The following is an 18,195-nucleotide window of genomic DNA, read 5'->3' as shown; positions in this document are numbered from 1 at the left end:
TATAATCTTCTGCATAAACTCAACAGGACAGACATTGCTAAGTGCATCAAAAACATAGCCAAAATCTGCTTTCAACAAATTATAACCACTGTTAAAATAATCAGAGCAATGCTAGCAACCCTTCTCCCAAGTTTGGACAACTAGCTTAAAGCAGTTGGGCTGGCTACATTCTTCAAAATACTAACCTGCCCTGTTGTGGCTGTATTGTTTCTGATTTTAGTCTTACTCCCGTGTCTCTTAAATATAACAGCCATTAGCATATATAAATGCAGTGTTTATTATGCATATTAATGCCTGATGCTAATGACATACAAAGGATAAAGAAGGTACATACTCCAGTACTGAATGACCCTGGGAAGCCAGGGTGTTTGCATACCATTTTGCTGCCATAATAAACAATGAGTAATTTTCCATTGTTTTGCATTTCATTAACTCATTAGCATAGATTTCAAGATTAAACTATTGCAAGCTAAATTGTCTGTGCTAAAAGCACTAACAACACATGGAAAACTATTGCCGCCCCCCCCGAATCAGCTACGTTTTATTTAGCTAGGGCTATTGCTCCAAAACCACCTAACAATGATTTTTGAAATGCAATCAGTATGAAGAAGAGCACAAGATATATATATATATATGCTGGTAATGGCACTGGAGAAATTTAAAGAACAATGATTGATGATTTTATACCCATTAATCAGTCACACAAGATAAGAAGATGCCAGTTTTCTTCCTACTACATTCTCTGCTTTGGATACTGTACTGGTAGAGCCAAACCACGGAAAACGACATAAGAAGTGACAGTGGAGAAAGTACTTACATCTGCTCCGGAGGAAGACTCTTCAGCAGAGTACCATTTCCACATGGTGGCAAAATGACTGAGGAGCAAGACAAATAAACCCTCATTACCGCCCTCTCTGGGATGCATCATTTCTAGGATTATTGATCAAAATATTCACTTTCCTGTTTCCTGGTTTTCCTCCTACACATTTCTCATTTGATAGAATAAAACAACATCTCCTAAGGTCACTTTTTCACTGTTTGTGCTTTCTGTCTATCACCTTGATGCCTACCTGGCGTTTCACTGGTCAGCAAAGCAACAACCACATTTCTTTAGATACAATATTGGAGTACCCACGTAGAAGTAGATTTTTCAAACTTTAATCATTCCTATATCCTCAGGAAGTAATTAGAAAAGGGTATGGTTACCATTAAGTTTGTCACACCAGCCACAGAAGTATGTAAATTATTATTACATCCCTGCACCCTTCCCCCTTCTCCAAGGAGTGAGGTTATAACAGAACTCCATAAAAACCAAGTCTATGTTACCGGGAAATCCTAGAAAGTACAGCACTAAATGAGCCAAGAATGGTGATTACTAGATACAGTGAGTTTTAAATGTGAAAAGAAAAAGGATCCAAAATGTTCTAATGCTCCAACAAGTACATGCTATGGCCCAATATTGAAATCAAACTCATTTTCTGCTGGGAATTACTGCCCTCAGAGCCTCGCCTATAAACACCAAATAGGAAACTCTCTCCCCCTCCTAAGGCCGTCCTGTCTCATGTCACAGGATTAATGGCACAGACTTTGCTCCGTATTGGTAGTCCTTCTCGGACCTGCTTCTATTCTGTCTCCAGAATTAGATTTTTGTACATCTTCTGATTTTGCATAGTGGAGACCAAGGACCCTAAATAGCAGGCTGTGTAAAGTGATTATTTTGCATTTCTAATTGGATTTGCTTATTTGAAATTTATAATGCCTTGCATGACACATAGGCTCTCTCAAATGTTATAACATTTAATGCTGTATAAAGCCTTACAAGATGATAAAGCTATTTAAATACCTGAAAGCTGTTAATATTGCAGAAGCAAGTAAGCATTTATCAATGGAAAGGAAATTCTAGAAGACAGGATTTTAGTAATCACCTCAAAGGGGACAGTGTGACTCCAGAGAATGAAACCAAAACCATAGCAGAATTCAAGAAAGTCTGGGAAAAGCATAGATCTTTAAATGCAAAAATAAAGTTTGACATTGGGTCGGGTCTGCAGTGTTGCATCAGGAATGGGCAGACTAGATGGGTTTTGTGAATCTCATCTGCCACTATTTTCTATGTATCTACAAAACCCAAGTATCCTCTCAGCCAGTCGGAATATCTTGTCTGCGGAACGAGTAAGCCAATGTGTTAATATTCAGTCATTTATGTAGCTCAGTAATTTTGCATAATTGAAGCCCCTGACATTGAAGGAATGAGAGAACTTGCAAAGCTACTGTTATTGCACCCACAAATAATTGTACTTAGTTTACTGATCTTCTCATTTGTTGGTTGGTTGTGTGTGAGAAGCCTATTCCCTCCTTGCAAAAACTGTATTGCAACATGAGCCCTTTGTAAAATGCTTTGAACTCTTTTTACTGGAAAAGCGTGAAAGAAATGCTACTGATGACATGACTGGGTAGAAATGACAAATGTTACCTCATCAGTGTTTACCAACCCTCTTCTGAAGGCACCCACCTATCCAGTCAGGTTCCCAAGATTGCCAAAATGAGTACCCTGGGTCTCCAATGTATGCAAATCTATCTCATGCATGTTCCTTGTGGATATCCTGAAACCTTAACTGGTTAGGTGTGCCTCCAGCAGAAGGTAGGGAAACACTGGACTAAGCCACATATGAGTTAAGGTTGAAGGATATTTAAAAAATATTTTAAGATAAGTAAAAGCAAACAAAAAAGTATTACAAATACAATAGGAAAAAAAAGTACACACCCCAGAGGAAAACAGAAGGCTTTTAAGTTCTAAGGTCCAGTAAAACTTTTATTAAGAATTGGTAGCTCAGAAGAAAAGCCATTTCGCCTGCATCCAAAGGTTGCCTGGAATGCCAGACACACATCAGTACTAGGTCAAGAATCTTTTATCAACATGCATTCAGAAAAAAATGTGATCCCTTAAAAATGTTACATTCACATAAACTTCAGAAGGGCATATCAAACGTTAAAATAACTGCACAACAATGTTAGGTCCAACTGTTTTATTTATTTATTTTATTTATTTATTAACTTTTATTTACCGACATTCGTGAAACACATCATGCCGGTTTACAATGAACTCAGGCGGGAGATACAGTAAAACAGTATAACATTAAAACAATATAAAATTATTAACAAATAAGAAAACAAAAACAGAAGCAAAACAAAACTGAAACAAAAAATAAAACTATAAAACAATGAACCAGGGGAGCAGAAATTTTAAGGGAGAAATAGGGGAAAGGAGAGGAGGGGGAGGGTATAGGGGTAGGGGGGGTGTGGGGAAAAGGGGGGGGATGAGGAGGGGAAAGGGAGAAAGGCATAGTTAAACTGAAATAAAGAGGAAGACTATAAAATAGAATAGAGGGAGACTATGTACAGCGGACTTATGTACAGGTATCACTTAATTAAGTAGAATTACGGAAAGAGTTGAAAAGAGTTGAAAGGGCGGTATTCACTGGGATGTGGTTTCTTCAAAGGGTATATTGGAGGAGTGGGGGGGAAAGGGGAAAAGGGGATAAGGTGGCGGCCGGGTGTCATGGGATCGAGGGGGGTGGCAGAGGGGAAGAGGAGAAAGGGATAAGACGGGCGCGGGAGGGGCGAGGGTGGATGTATTTGTATTTGTGGGTAGCAGAACACTGTGGGGTAGATCCTAAAACCTGCGCGTGCTGTTGGCTAAGGGCGCGCGCACAGGAGGTAGCACGTATTTTGTATAGCGCCGCGCAGACATGCGCGCGCTTTGTAAAATATGGGAATAGACTGTCCGGATTTTGTGCCTGCTGGTTGGCGCGCGCAAATGCCCTCTCGTGCGCGCAACCTCACTTACGCGCGGGTTCCGCCAATTTGTGGGCGCAAGTGCAGTTGTGCGCGCGACTGCATTTGTGCGTGGGCGGGTCCGCACGTGCGGTGTTTTTACACAACATGGCGGCCAGGGGGCAGAGGCAGCCGAACTTTACCAACCAGGGACGTTGAACTGCTGGCGAGCCCTGGTGGTGGCGAAAGAACGCAGGCTGTTTCCCATAAGGGGAAGGAGAACAGACTTCCCAATGTTAAGGAGGGCCTGGAGGCAACTGCAGGCCAAACTTAATGAGAGGGCCTCCCACCCACGTGGGGTAAGTTTACAGTTTGTACTACCGCACTGTGGGACTGTCAAGATGGGGTTAGGGCTGGGAGGAGGGGAAAAAGTGAGAAACAGAGGGTTATAGTACAGGCATTTGGAATGAGAAAAGATAATAGGTAATTAGCAACATGACTGTCATAGCCCTTCATGGTTGCCAAATGTATGTTGAACAGTCTTTGCCACACTGCAGAATCCTGCATCATCACAGTACACTCAGGTTTGTCTCTCCGTTTGTTGTCATAGATAGAGGATTTGAAGAAGAAGGCACGTTGGCTGCGCCTGAAGAAGGGGAGGTGGCTAGAGCGGCTGCGGGCCGAGCGCGCGCTGGGGCTGGTGGTAAGTAATCCCTCCATGATAAGGGCTACATTTGTTAGATATGGGACAGACCGTTTCATAATATGCGTGTGCATGTTATAAAATGGTGGGGTAGGGCATAGTGCACCTACCATGTGCGCAGGCACACTGCCGTCCCTGTTCCCCCCCCCCCCCCCCCAGGCAGGTAGGGAATCTGAGCGGCCTGGAAGGGACCTTTCCATTACGCCCTGGCCCCCTCCCCAGCCCTAAAGTAATGCCAGAAACCATTGTTAATACCTGTTGTGTCTGCAGGCTCCCAGTGAGCATGCGATCCCTGCCACAGCAGCAAGTGGGTGCCGTGGAAGGACCCTTTCAGCCCTATCGGGCCCCTACACATCCCAGTCCCCACTCCTTTTTCATGTGGCAGGGAGATAGGTGCATCTCATCCCCTTTTCACATTCACCCGGCCAAGCATCACCCATTGAAGCTCCTGCCATAAAGAAATGCTTGCTCATGAGTTTGCATATTCATGTACAGGCTTAGTCTCATCTGTTGGTTTACTTTACAGGTCCTGAAGAAGAGAGGCCAGGACCAGCTCCAGCGCACGGAGCAGCAGCAGCAGCAGCCGCTCCGGGGGGGGGGGGGGGTGGTAGATTCTCCCCCCCCCCCCCCCCCACACACACCACGAGGAGACACCGGAGGCAGAGGTCCCCTCCCCGCCATGAGGCGCAGCCCAAGCCACCCCCCCTGTAGGGTCTCCTCCCCGTTTTGCCCGGAGAGTTAGGAACGCAGGGGCACCCAGGGGTCAGCCTTTGCTAGCCCAGGTAGGGCCTTCTTGTGCCTCGACGGCCCCCCCTCACATCACCAACACAGAGGCTCATCATCGGGAGGACGGTCTCCCGATGATGAGCCTCTGACCAGAGGCGAATTTCGGGCATATGTGAGGGGGATGCATGGGACACTGGGGGCCATCTCTGCCTACGCAGAGAGGATAAACAGGACCAATGGGCAGGTCCCCCGGGCTCTACAGCTGCTTGGCGCAGCTGGGAGAGCCCTGGGGGGGATGAGCTCCAGCGGTCCTGATTATATCCTCTCTGGTCCCTGCCTCCCTAACTTCCCGGGGGGTTTGTTTTCTGTAAATAGTTTTTCTCCCTAGTTCTTCCCATCCCATCCCTTTTTATTTTGTATATAGTTTTTACAGTTCTTTTAATAAAACATTTTTATATTACCATACCTGGGTGGTCATTGGAAAAGAGGGCCTGGTGTTAGGAGTAAGAAGGTGAACGGGGGGGGGGTGAAGGGGGGACATGAACAATGCAAGATACTGTCTATCGGTGAAGAAGCAACCACAGACGTGGAACCCAAGGTCCTCTGGCACACTGACCATCCAGGAGGAAGTCAAAACACCATCTTCAGCTACACATACTCACTACCTACATAGGAACAGAGCTGATGGCCAAATACCACGCTGTTTACCTATTTCTTCACGGCAGTGGGCAGCATGAAGCCACTCATATCTGTTATACAGCTGCACCTTCCATATAGGTTAACTCTACCTTTCAATACCTTCCCACATACCATCCCTGACCACAGATATTCTGCAGAGCCCCTACACTGGGAAGAGACAAGGTTACCCCAACAAAACCAGGATGGTGAAAGTCTCACAGTCAGGTGAGAAGCAGAGACGACAGGGTTGAAATACAGAGTCTTGCAAACTCTGAGAAATCACCTCCAAACACTAGTTTAGCAGCCCATACATACATAATGCCAGGTTTGATTATGTAGTATCTTGACCTACGCATTTCACTGTGCTTCCTTTATCAGCAGCAGTCAACACACCAGCAGGTATAGTTCTGAACATAGCTGGATCTTGACAGCAGGGTCACAGAGCAGGTTAGCTCAATCAGGGACAACTGCTAAACAGCACCCAGCAGGGCAATCAACCCCTCAGCAGGGTATTACAGTGGTAGCTGGTTAGTCTTAATTACCCATGGGGGAAGTGAAACAGCACACACATGTACCCTATAAGCCATAATTGCAATAGAGCGGCACATCTGAATGTAAGTTAACAGGGGCTGCGCGCACATTTCCATTACCATCAATAGGAGTTGGGCGCACAGCTCCTTTGAAAACTCTAGGAGATGCGCGCACATCTCCATTATGAGCGGTAGTATTTGTGCGCACATCTCCTTTAAAATCATAGGCGGCGCGCGCAAGTGTTTTTTGCGCAGATTGGAGCCACCTGTGCGCCCAATTTACGCGGGTGTAGTGGTGAAACGCGCAAATTAGCCTGCTTACAAAAGGATGCCTCCTCCACTCAACTGCCAGCTTCACCATGTTTCAGGCACGTGCAGCTCAGATTCGCAAGCCCAACTTCTTACCACAGGAAGTGGATATGCTTGTCCAGCAGGTCATGCGGCACCAGGATCTGCTGTATGGTCCACGGTCTCGTACGTTGGGTGCATACAGGAAGGAGCGGATCTGGAAGCGGATCAGGCACTGTGTCAACTCTGTGTTCCACCACAAGCGGAGCATTGGGGAACTGATGCACAAGTGGAGGGACCTGAGAAGACTTGTGAAGCGGAAGCAGGCCAGGAGGATTGCAGAGGGAGAAGGCAGCCACGTCAGCTTCTCTCCCTCTGAGCAGCTGATACTCAGCACCATCTCTGAGGCAGCTGTAGGAGGAGCTGGCCAGCTTGACACCGTGCCTCGTGTTGGGCAGGAAGGTGAGCAGATTTTTACTATTTCTGACCCCTGTACTGAAATGCATGTAGCACTTCTACATACCCCTTGCTGTTCTCCAGATATTCAGCTAATACCGGTTTCATGTACTGTATGGCAGCTAGCATAGATGCCATCTCTATCTGTACATAGAGTACAGTGGTGTGTGTAATACCATATAAGACACACAGTTCATTGTATTGTGAACTGTAATTATCCTAGGATTGCAGGAAGGCCAGGTCTACACAAGCCAGCACACAGCTCCCAAGTGTTGGTCATATAAGCTCATTGTAAATGTATAGTGCTCTTTAATGTGTATATGCACCAATGCTCTGAATGATATGTGGGAATACAGCTCAGGTATTAGGTGTTCCTGCAAAGGCAATATACAAGTCAATGGGGGAGGGTATTTGAGACAATGTGGGTTGGCTGACTACCAGCTGGTGAACGTGCAATACCTGCAACACACTCCAGGCTTTCCACAATGTATGCAAGGACATGAGTACAGGAATGACACCAGGTTGGCCATGAAAGCTGTTGGTACTGTAACCAGCACTGTATGGGGTTGTCCCCCTTGTTAAACACCTGTATCCTTGCCCACTGCACACCTCACTAGGTTTCTAGCAGCTAGCACAAGTCATGTGTCCCTGCAGGCATATAACACTGATGCCCTCATCAATTTCTGTTGGGTATGGCTCCCATTCTGGGGTATTCCAAGGACAGGGCTTCCTGTTAGTAGATGTGGTGGAATATGTCCCTATTCCATGCAGCCACACTGAACATGCCCGGTGTTATTGGAAAAGCACAGGCCTCCCTGTGCCACATGGAATACCCCCAGGACTCTACAGCTGGGTTAGGGCCTACTTATAATGCATGGTCCATGTATAACTCAATACCACATGGGTATTATTGAGATCAATAGTGTGGAATGTACATAGGACACCTATTGGCAGTGTGGTGACTTGTGGATGTTATTTTAGGGGAGCCAGATGATGAGCAACCTGGACCTGCACCTAGACGACCCCAAAGGCTGTACCCTAGTCTGCAGGTGATCCTTGACTCCTCGGAAGAGGAGGAAGGGGGAGGCCTGGAACAGCCTGAAGAGGAGCAGCAGCAGGGAGAGGAGCCGGAGGACCCACTGGCTGATCTGCTTCATGATCGCCCGCAGGACAGCCGTGAGTCGGACCAGCCCGAACCTGAACTGGTTGCCAGTCAGGCGGAGAGACTGCTATTACAGCAGAGCGCTGGGATCTTGGACGCTATCTCCAGCCTGTCTGATGTGGTGCGGCAGGAATTCCAAGCCATCAGGGAGGACGGACAGGAGCTTCAGCAGGTGATGCGGGACCTTTGCCGGGCTACTCAGGAACAAACCGAGGTGTGGAGGGAGCTGCTGCAGCGGTTGCCTCCTGTGCAGCCACAGGCACCAGCGGCACCATGGGCTTTCATGGGGCCCTGGTTGCATTACCCTCCACCTTATGGGCCACCCTTCCCGTGGATGGCACCAGCACGTGCAGAAGAGCCTGCCGTGGGACAGCCACTTGCGCCTCAGCCTGGTGTAGGCTATCCATGGATGGCACCCCCACCCCAGCCACCTGTCATGCTTCCAGCACCACCACCAGAGCCACACCTGCCACTGGCTGTACCTTCCTGCAGCCATGAACTGCCCCAACCTCCTGTGCCCTCTGAGGGTAGCGTCAGCAGTGGGAGGAGTCCACTGCGCAGGAGCTCCAGGTTGAGGCAGCCAAAGCTTCCTGAGGGCCAAAGGAGAGGACAGCCAAGGAAGTGAACTTTTAAGTATATTGATCCTTTTTATTTTCATTAACATTTTTAGTTCTGTGAATAAATGCACTATCACATTATGAAATGGCTTTCTATGAGTGTTCCTTTGTATAGCCTGCCTTTGACTCAAGCAATGGATTACTGGCAATGCCTCCTGAGTCAGATATTCTGTCTCATTCTCTTCCGGGGCCGCCTCCTGCAAAGGGATGTCTGTTCAGTGCAAGGTTATGTAGCATACAGCAGGCTAGAAAGATCTCGCACTTTAGGGGGGGGGGGCTGTACAGAAGGCATCCTCCAGATCTTTCGAGACAGCAGAAGCGGGATTTCAGGATGCCAAAGGTTCTCAATGATAGCCCTGGTCTTACGGTGCACCCTGTTGTAGCAAGTCTCAGTGGCAGTTGCTGGGGAGGCCATGGGATCATGAGGCAGGTTTTAAGGGGATAACCTGTCACCTGTAGGAGAAGACAGCAAATGGTTACATTCCTTCTGTGCTTCATGGTGTCAAAGGGCAAGCAAACAGAAGGCATGCCGTGCCACCCTAAATAGAAGCTTACCAGACATATAGCTGGGAGGTATTATGTTAGACATTAGTAAGCTTACCTAGGAGCCATCCCCCAGTGATGTGGTCATGAATACAGGATCCTGGAAAGCAGGGCACCACAGTGGTGGTGATGCCCTTAGCATTGCACACCACTTGCATGTTCATGGCATGGAAACCCTTGTGGTAGGTGTCCTCATCTCCTCCTGGTGCCCTTAAGGCCAGGTGAATGCAATCAATAGCTCCCATGACTGAGGGGAAGCATGCAATTTGGTAAAAGTCTCATCTGTTGCTGTTCCTCTTGAGGGGAAAGGAGATAAAGTGTTGGGTTTTTTCTGAGCAAGGCAGCAAGGAACTGGTGCAGACACCTTGATGTGGCAGACTGCGTGATTCCGGAAGTCACGCCAAGCAGGGTTTGGAAGCTGCCAGTAGCCAAAAAAGCCAGAGCGGTAGTCACCTTGATGTGTACAGGCAAGGCATGGCCCCTTTGTGTGACAGGTTGCAGGTCCGCCTCTAACAATTGGCAGAGGTCGCCGCATCTCAAAAAAGATATAATTGCGATGGAGAAGGTACAGAGAAGGGCTACCAAAATGATAAGGGGAATGGAACAACTCCCCTATGAGGAAAGACTAAAGAGGTTAGGACTTTTCAGCTTGGAGAAGAGACAACTGAGGGGGGATATGATAGAGGTGTTTAAAATCATGAGAGGTCTAGAACGGGTAGATGTGAATCGGTTATTTACTCTTTCGGATAGTAGAAACACTAGGGGACACTCCATGAAGTTAGCATGGGGCACATTTAAAACTAATCGGAGAAAGTTCTTTTTTACTCAACGCACAATTAAACTCTGGAATTTGTGCCAGAGAATGTGGTTCGTGCAGTTAGTGTAGCTGTGTTTAAAAAAGGAGGAGAAGTCCATTACCTGCTATTAAGTTCACTTAGAGAATAGCCACTGCCATTAGCAATGGTTACATGGAATAGACTTAGTTTTTGGGTACTTGCCAGGTTCTTATGGCCTGGATTGGCCACTGTTGGAAACAGGATGCTGGGCTTGATGGACCCTTGGTCTGACCCAGTATGGCATTTTCTTATGTTCTTATGGTCTCCTTATTACATCTGAAATGGTGCATTACTTCCTCATACAGGTCCAGAAATTGTGTGCAGGTCCTATAAACTCTATGTAAAGGGTACCTCTGTCTCAACACTCTTCTTCTTCTCCTCCCTCTCTTCTGAGCCGTAGAGAGCACAAAACCCATATCGCTATTATAAGCATGTGTAAAAAAACAGGAATAACCAGGGAATAGCTGAGTTATGGGCTCCAGCAGCAGTCAGCTACCATTCACACACTTAAACCTTGCCTAGGGCAATCGTTTGCAGTTCACCAGTTAGCCCCCATGACCTCTTCCTTTCTCCAGAATGTAGGGTCCCTGAGTGATGAGAGACAGCAGACCCTTCTGCAGTCACTTGCGCACACAAGCAGGCAGTAGTAAATATGTGCGTGACTATGGCAGCACGCACCGGTGGATTTGTGCACCGCACCTATAAAATACGTCTTTATGTGTGTGAAAGTCAGGTATATACCCCCTTATGCGCATAATGTTACGCACACAGGGCCATTTGCGTGCATAAATAGCACTAGGCAAAATTCAAGTTATTTGCGCGCCTGTCATTTACACGCATAAGTGCTGTTTCCGACGTGCGTAACCCTTTGAAAATCTACCTCTGTATTTTCACTTTCTTTACACTAGCACAACAAATAACCCCCTTTAACTATTTTCTCTAAGAACAAAAGGCTGTGATTACAAACCAATGCACCTAAACCAAAGTGTTTTTAACCACTGTAGCAACCATTGATTATCAGAATATAGAGGATAAAGTGCAAACCAAGCTATAAGCACATATGTACTGTGAACTAGTAATATTAACATCCATCTACAATTACATATCAGACAATAGTCTCTCCTAAAACAAAACCACTGGCATAACTGGTAGGCCTGTTGCTATGCACAGCAGATTAAAAAATAACAATTATTATCCGTGTCAAGGTTAAGTCCAGATTTTAGCAACAGTAATAAATGACTACATATTACCCACTAAAATACCTGAACATTCATTCTGAAAAGAGATTTCTACAGTTCTAGTTATCTAATCTGACTGGTGCATGCCAAACTCCAGAAAGCAAGTCAAGAAATGTATTAAGTTAATGCAATAAAGGTATCACTTTTGTGTTTGCTGACCCTGCATTCCAAGTGGATTAACACCTGAATAGGTGGCGGAGTAGCCTAGTGGTTAAAGCTGTAGGCCAGGGTAGGCAACTCCAGTCTTTAACTCAAGCATATCTGGTTTTCAGGATATCCACAATGAATATGCATATTATCGGATAACTAGAACTGTGCATATTCATTGTGAAGATCCTGAAAACCAGAGATGTACACAGTGCATACAAATCTCTCTCAATCAAAGCAAGTTAAATTTCAGATACAGTAGGTATTTCCTTTCCCCGGAGGTTTACCATCTTAAATTGCACCTGAGATAATGGAAGGCAAGGTCACACAGAGCTGCAAACAGGCCTGGTTTTCAGAATATCCACAATGAATATGCACAAGATATATGTGCATGCAATTATCTCTCAATCATATCCATTATGAATATTCTGAAAACCAGGCCTGTTTGCAGCACTCAAGGACAAGAGTTGCCCATCCTTGCAGCAGGCTAAGAACCAAGGAAGCCAGGGTTGAAATCCCACTTCTGCAATTGATACTCCATATGACCTTGGACAAGTCACTTTGCCTTCCATTACCTCAGGTGCAATTTAAGATGGTAAACCCTCTGGGGAAAGGAAATACCTACTGTATCTGAAATTTAACTTGCTTTGGTTTGTAAAGGTGAGTAAATTACATCCAAATATGGCAACCATATTACTTTATCAACAGATTGAATGATAATATTTCTTGAATACCATCCCACTTTCATTCTTTTTAATATGCAAAAGGTCATACATGATTGCAAGATAGGCTTCTGTTAATTTCTCGTGTTTATTTCTATCAGTTCTAACACTTGCTGAAGTCATTTTAAAGGTTTGCAAACAATATTTGAGAAAAGGCATCAGGGATCATAACTCAAGTCCCAGCATCAATATCACTGCAATGCTATTTAGTTGGTGGCAGTAATTCAGCTATTCAGGGGGCTATAATGTTCCTTTTTGAGGCATTAAATACGGCTGGGAAATTTTGAAGAAGTTCCCATCTTTAATCATTTACCCAAAAACAAAAGATTTATTGTAAGCAGCCTCAGTGTCTAATCTGGACAATGAGCATGACCCACTAGGCTTTTTTTTTTTCTTATAGTCAAAGAATGAGAGAAAACCTTTGTGCTTTTGCTGATATATGGCTTGATTTCCAATCTTTACAGATCAAGCGCTCAGTCATGCAGTGCATTGTCTTTAACACGTCATTCATCATACCCGTCCTTCCACACCTCAATGTTAAAAACACCTGGAATAGTGCCCTCCCTGCCACATCGATCCTACGTAAGACACGAGCTGAACATGGGTCGGTTTTCACCCCAAGGACTTGACTTTATGGATTCCCCCCCTCACGCCTCAGACATAGACTTGGGTGGGGGAGAAGGTCATTAAATCCAGCTCTTAAAAAAATAAATAAAAAATAACAGGCTCCAAAAAGCTAAGGCAAGCTCATCTCTACGAGCAAAAAGATAGCACAACCTCCAAGGTAGCCTTACCTGCAAAATGAAATATTTATTTTACACAATTCGTACTCGCTTTAAATCCAACACGCCTCAAAAGTGAGGACCGGAACCCGAAGGAGCAATATAAAGCAAGCTCGAGCTGCTTGTTCTTGCTCAAGAAGACATGCAAATAAGGCATGATTAAATCTCTTGCATTAAGTAGACGACTAAGAGCAAGGCAGCAGTAGCTACAGCGTTGCTGGCGAAAAGATCTTACTTCAGAGCACAGTAAACGAGGAAAGGTGACCCCTTAAAAAAAGGAGAAGGCTGCAGCAGGCCTCCCGGGCACCGGCCTCCTCACCCACCTGCGCCTCTGCGGGGAGAAAGCCCGACGCTCTCCGTCAGCTCTTCATAAAGCACAGGGAGGAGCCGCCGCCGCCGCTTTTCTCTTCTGCTGCTGTTTCTCTTGGGTACCCCCCTCCCCCGGCCGGGATCGTGCAGCCCTCCTCACCGGCCGGGGGAGGGGAGGGGAGGGAGCTTACTCGGCAGCCATCTTTGTCAGGTGTTTGGGGGGAACAGCTGAGCGCGGCCCCGCGCGAGGGAGCGAGACGTCGGGGGACGCAGGACGCGAGCACGCCCTGCGTCCGCAGGAGGAGTCCCCTCCCACCGCAAGCCAGGCCTGCGGGCGAGCGTGCGTGCGTGCTGACGCCGGAACGAACCGACGTACAAACCTGCTCCCGGAGGAGAGGGGCGGTGCTGCCGCCGCAAAGGGTTTGAACTGAGTTTGGCGGGAAGGCGGAGCTGGCGGTGGGGTCGGCTTCCCAGCAGGCACTGCGGGGGCGGCAAAGCATGGCGGCAGCTGCGGCGATGGAACGCAGCTTCGTGGAGCTGAACGAGGCGAGGCGCGAGGTGCGCCGCAGGTTCCGGGACTTCGCTGTCACTTCAGGTGCGGGATTGGCGTGCAAGGCCGCCTGCTCATACGCGGCGTCTGCGGTGAGCTCGGGGCGGGACCCGGAGGAGGAGGAGGCGGCGGCGGCCTCGGTCTCTTCCCCCGGGCAGGGAGGGCGATCGATGACACATCGGCGCGCAGCCTGGCCCGTCCGCTCTCGCGGGCGCATGGACAAAGCCTTGCCCGGAAAAGGAGCGCTATATTCACAGGCGGCGTTTTGCCGAGTTCCCCCCCCCCCCCGGTTTATTTGTAAACAAATTGATTGCATGTTCCACTGTGCCCTGTTACATCACCGGCAACTGAGGATCGTTGTGCATTTGAGTGCAGCTCAGCTGCTTGCCAAATGTGCGTGTGAATCTGCAGCATGATTCTGAAAACCCCGAGCAGGGCATGGGAGATTTACACTTCTAGCATGGGAACTGGAGAGATCCGAGGATTTTAACTGCCTGCTAGTCTTTTTGTGTAGATTACTTCATGCAAGCAGATAGTTATAAGAAGTCGAGTTGTCATGGATCGATAGCTGAGGAGGTACAGCCTGCAATGAATATAATTCGCAAGTGACTCGGGTTAGGGAGCTGTTTTCAGTTTTTCAGGTGTTGTTATAAAAACGAAGTTATGTAATAACCATCCTTTTATAATGCAGTTGAAAAAACGTAATCTTTTTCCAAAGCCTTGTGATGAAAAGATTGGCTTTTTTGTTTGTTTTTAAATACAAGTATTTTATTTATTTACAGTAACTTGTATTCCTCCTATTGCCTGTTCTAGGCAGATTCCGAAAACATAAAACACGGATATCAAAACAAAACATAAAAGCAAATGTATAAAGCCAAGCATTGAGATTTTTGTCAGGTAGCATCTTGTGACTGCATGAAGGTATTTGATAAGCGAAGGGTAGACTCTAGTCACCTAAGGAAGTATTTCTTCACAGAAAGAATGATGAATACATGGAGTAATCATCTATCTCGGTGTTTTGTGTTTCTCCTAATCTAATGTATCCTGGAATTTAAATGACAGGGTAGCTTTAATAGTGCTCAGTAGCATCACAGTATACCCAAGTTGGTTCTCAATATTTTTTCCCTCGTGATGCACCTGACAGATGATGATCTCATGTGTGATGCATTGCACACTTCATTTAACAGCTATACTAAAATAAAATATTCCTAGCAATTTTATTGTTCAAAATGATTCAGGAGAAAGATAATATTTAATTTCAATAACTGCTTATAAAATATTATTAAATGTTGTTTTTTTCACAACAATTATAATCTTTGCTTACTGCATCATTGAGAAATCTGGGACTGAGATAGATAGATAGATATAGATACACAGCACACAGTTCTTTGATACAGACAAACTGTCATGCAGTTCACTGTCAACCTCAGAAAGTTCTGACCTCTTCTGGAGTTCATACGGAGCAGAGTTAGGAAATTTCCCCTTTCAACTCACCGTACAAAAAAATATATTGAAATTCTGATATCCCCTCAGTAACAGTACTTCAAAATCCCTTCCCTAGCAGCCGCTTTGTGAAATAACATGAAAACCTGCTAAAAAGGCATTTAGAAATGATATCGCATACCAGCCATACCATAAGAGTACTAACACCCAGGATTTGAACAGCAACAATATTACTTATGCAAAAGCAAGACTGCAAATACAGAGCACATTACACCTACTATTGGAAAAACAAAGCAAGCCAGACTGCTCTAGATTCCTACACAGAATCTACATCCTAGTTAGCAGCATCCCTCACTGCTGTCAAACATGCAGACTGATTCTTATCTAATACAGAATACAAGCCCATAACTTATAAACAAGCATACAGAGAAACTCCAAGGGGGGGAATACAGCATGCCTGCTACATGTCTGGGTAGTGGTGGCAGTGATGGCCAGGGGTGAGGGGAAAGTAGCAACAGGGAGCGGAGATGAGGAATTTTAAGTCCCAGCACTCTCCTCAAAGAGCGAGCACATGTGGCTGTTATAGAAGACAAAGGCCTGTTATATTACATTTTTGGTGAGACACTGGTTGAGAACCAATGGATTAGGCTATGCATTAGTGCAGGGGAGGCCAACTCCAGTCCCCAAGGCTTACAAACAGGTCTGGTTTTCAGGATATCCACACTGAATATGCATGCACTGCCTGCATTGTATGAAAATCCATCTCATGCATATTCAGTGTGGATATCCTGAAAACCTGGCCTATTTGGGGCTCTTTGTGGGGCAGTCACTTCTGCTCCCACCCCTGCCGGTTTTATGCTTATAAATGGCACTGGCAGACCGAGACCAGTGTCGTTAATTTCTGCTGCTTGCCTGGGGGGAAAGATGGTTTTTTGTTTTTGTCTGCAAAAATGTTTTTAAATTAATGAAAATGTTTGTTTTTCTTTTTTCATTTTAAAAACTAATTGAAACAAACTGGGAAACTTCATTAAAATGTCCTTTTTTTTTTTTGTTTCAAATGAAATGCTCATTTCTACTGATTGATCGGTTTCTCTGTAGTTTTCAGACGCATTATTTAAGCAGACTGAGGTCTGGAAAGTTAAAACATATCCAGGATAAGATTATGGTAGTGTCTGCTATATAACTTATCTTTTTTTTCCTTTTCATTTCACTCTCTCTAGGTGTAAACCCAATTTCTGGAGGTATAAAATACAGCGAGAGTGCTGGGGGTTTTTATTATGCTGAAAGTAGCAAGTTGCTATCCATCACTAGAAACAGGTTCATGCACTGGTGAGTTAGCTGATTGCCTTGCTTATTAATTGGATTACTTTTATACTGAATGCTAAGTTTGAAACTCAGAGCTATATTTTATGAGTAGGCGGAAGAATTTTGCATTTATTACTAGACTGTGGAAGTTTATAAAAGATATGGGGCCCCAAACTGAAAACTGGCCTCTTAAGAAACTTAAGCCATATATGACTAATGCAGCTAAGTTACAATGTATATTCAGAGGTGTGGCCAAGCGACGCATGTATGTACGCTCTTAGACTGATAAGTCTACCTGGCTACGTTTTGACCTGCTCTATGGGGCATCTAAGCTTAGATGTAAACTTATACGGCTTCTGACATTCAGAGTTAGCCATATAAGTTATACAGCTAACTCGCTCCGCCAAGTCCGTGCCTACTTTGTGTGTGTAACTTTTACCTAAGCAGCGGCCGCTGAACGTAGGCGTCTAGTCAGCAGCCGATACTTAGCTATATTAGTCCCGCTTATCCGGATAAATAGCACTGAATGCACTTTGAATATTGGGCCCGTGGCATCTATTCTGCCCACAGTGTTTCACAAGTCTCTTATTAGGATTTCCATTCATAATAATTAGGGGTTTTATTTCTTTGTAATACCCTGAGAGGTGGTGGACTTCAGGAGAAGCTCATGCTGGTTAGAAAGTCACTATAATAGTGCTGTGTATGGCACTTTATTTACATGGGTTCCTCCTGTTTGTCAATCCTTTATGGTACCTCTTACAAATATATTGAAAGCATACATAGTATTTTCAGTGTTTCTTTCCCTCTTCTTCCACATCAACTGTTGTAGTGAGATAACCATCTTGTACTTAATCTGCACTTGAGATGACCATAGATTAATAGCATACAAATTACATTTGGCAGAACTTATGTATTTGTTTTAATTGTGAGCCGATCTGAACAGCTCGCATTTAAAACATACATAAAAATCAGTCACACAAAATCAACTAATAACATAAATATGATATTAAATCAGTACAAATTAAAAAAACAAAACAGAACTAAAGTATCGTAAAACAATGAGAGAGAATACCTAAACAGTCAAATGCATTGTGAGGGTCCTGCTTCTCACATGTTTGAAAATGCAAGATTGAACAAAACGGTCCTCAGCATTTTCTTAAATGTCTTGGTGCAAGTCATCAGGCATAGGGATTCCAGGAGTGAGTTCCATATCTCGGGTGCTGCAGGTGAGAAAGACCTTGCACGAGTCTCGCGTAGACTCGCCGAACGCTCTGAGGGCACATCAGGAAGGCCCCTTTGGGAAGACCTGAGCGACCCTGAAGGATTATGTATGTGCGGCATCAATTTTATCCTTGGTGATGGCTCTGAGCTGCTCATTCTGTGGGTGAG

The 18,195-nt window shown here is 45.4% G+C and overlaps 3 protein-coding genes across 3 annotated transcripts in view; 2 read left to right on the top strand and 1 right to left on the bottom strand.

Moving 5' to 3' along the window:
• Positions 1-13,771, bottom strand: part of LOC115079248 (golgin subfamily B member 1-like) — a 60,615-nt gene extending 46,844 nt beyond the window's left edge. The window contains exons 1-2 of the mRNA XM_029582572.1: positions 13,523-13,771; positions 818-875 (exon numbers count right to left, since the gene is read on the bottom strand). Of these exons, the coding sequence (XP_029438432.1) occupies positions 818-862 (45 nt within the window). The 5' untranslated portion in view covers positions 863-875; positions 13,523-13,771. The remainder of the gene's footprint in view (positions 1-817; positions 876-13,522) is intronic.
• On the top strand, positions 6,768-8,908 carry LOC115079465 (myb-related transcription factor, partner of profilin-like). Its single transcript, XM_029583083.1, has 3 exons — positions 6,768-7,158; positions 8,134-8,792; positions 8,846-8,908. The coding sequence occupies exons 1-3, from the start codon at positions 6,768-6,770 to the stop codon at positions 8,906-8,908; spliced, it is 1,113 nt and encodes a 370-aa protein (XP_029438943.1).
• Positions 13,772-13,844: 73 nt separating the features above from the next.
• Positions 13,845-18,195, top strand: part of NUP160 (nucleoporin 160) — a 43,369-nt gene continuing 39,018 nt past the window's right edge. The window contains exons 1-2 of the mRNA XM_029582571.1: positions 13,845-14,103; positions 16,722-16,830. Coding sequence (XP_029438431.1) covers positions 14,007-14,103; positions 16,722-16,830 — 206 coding nt within the window. The 5' untranslated portion in view covers positions 13,845-14,006. The remainder of the gene's footprint in view (positions 14,104-16,721; positions 16,831-18,195) is intronic.

Source organism: Rhinatrema bivittatum, chromosome 17 (genome assembly GCF_901001135.1).
Source record: "Rhinatrema bivittatum chromosome 17, aRhiBiv1.1, whole genome shotgun sequence".
Classification (NCBI taxonomy): domain Eukaryota; kingdom Metazoa; phylum Chordata; class Amphibia; order Gymnophiona; family Rhinatrematidae; genus Rhinatrema; species Rhinatrema bivittatum.
The sequence above is the reverse complement of the archived record's forward strand: the minus strand, read 5'-3'. Positions and strand labels throughout refer to the sequence as shown.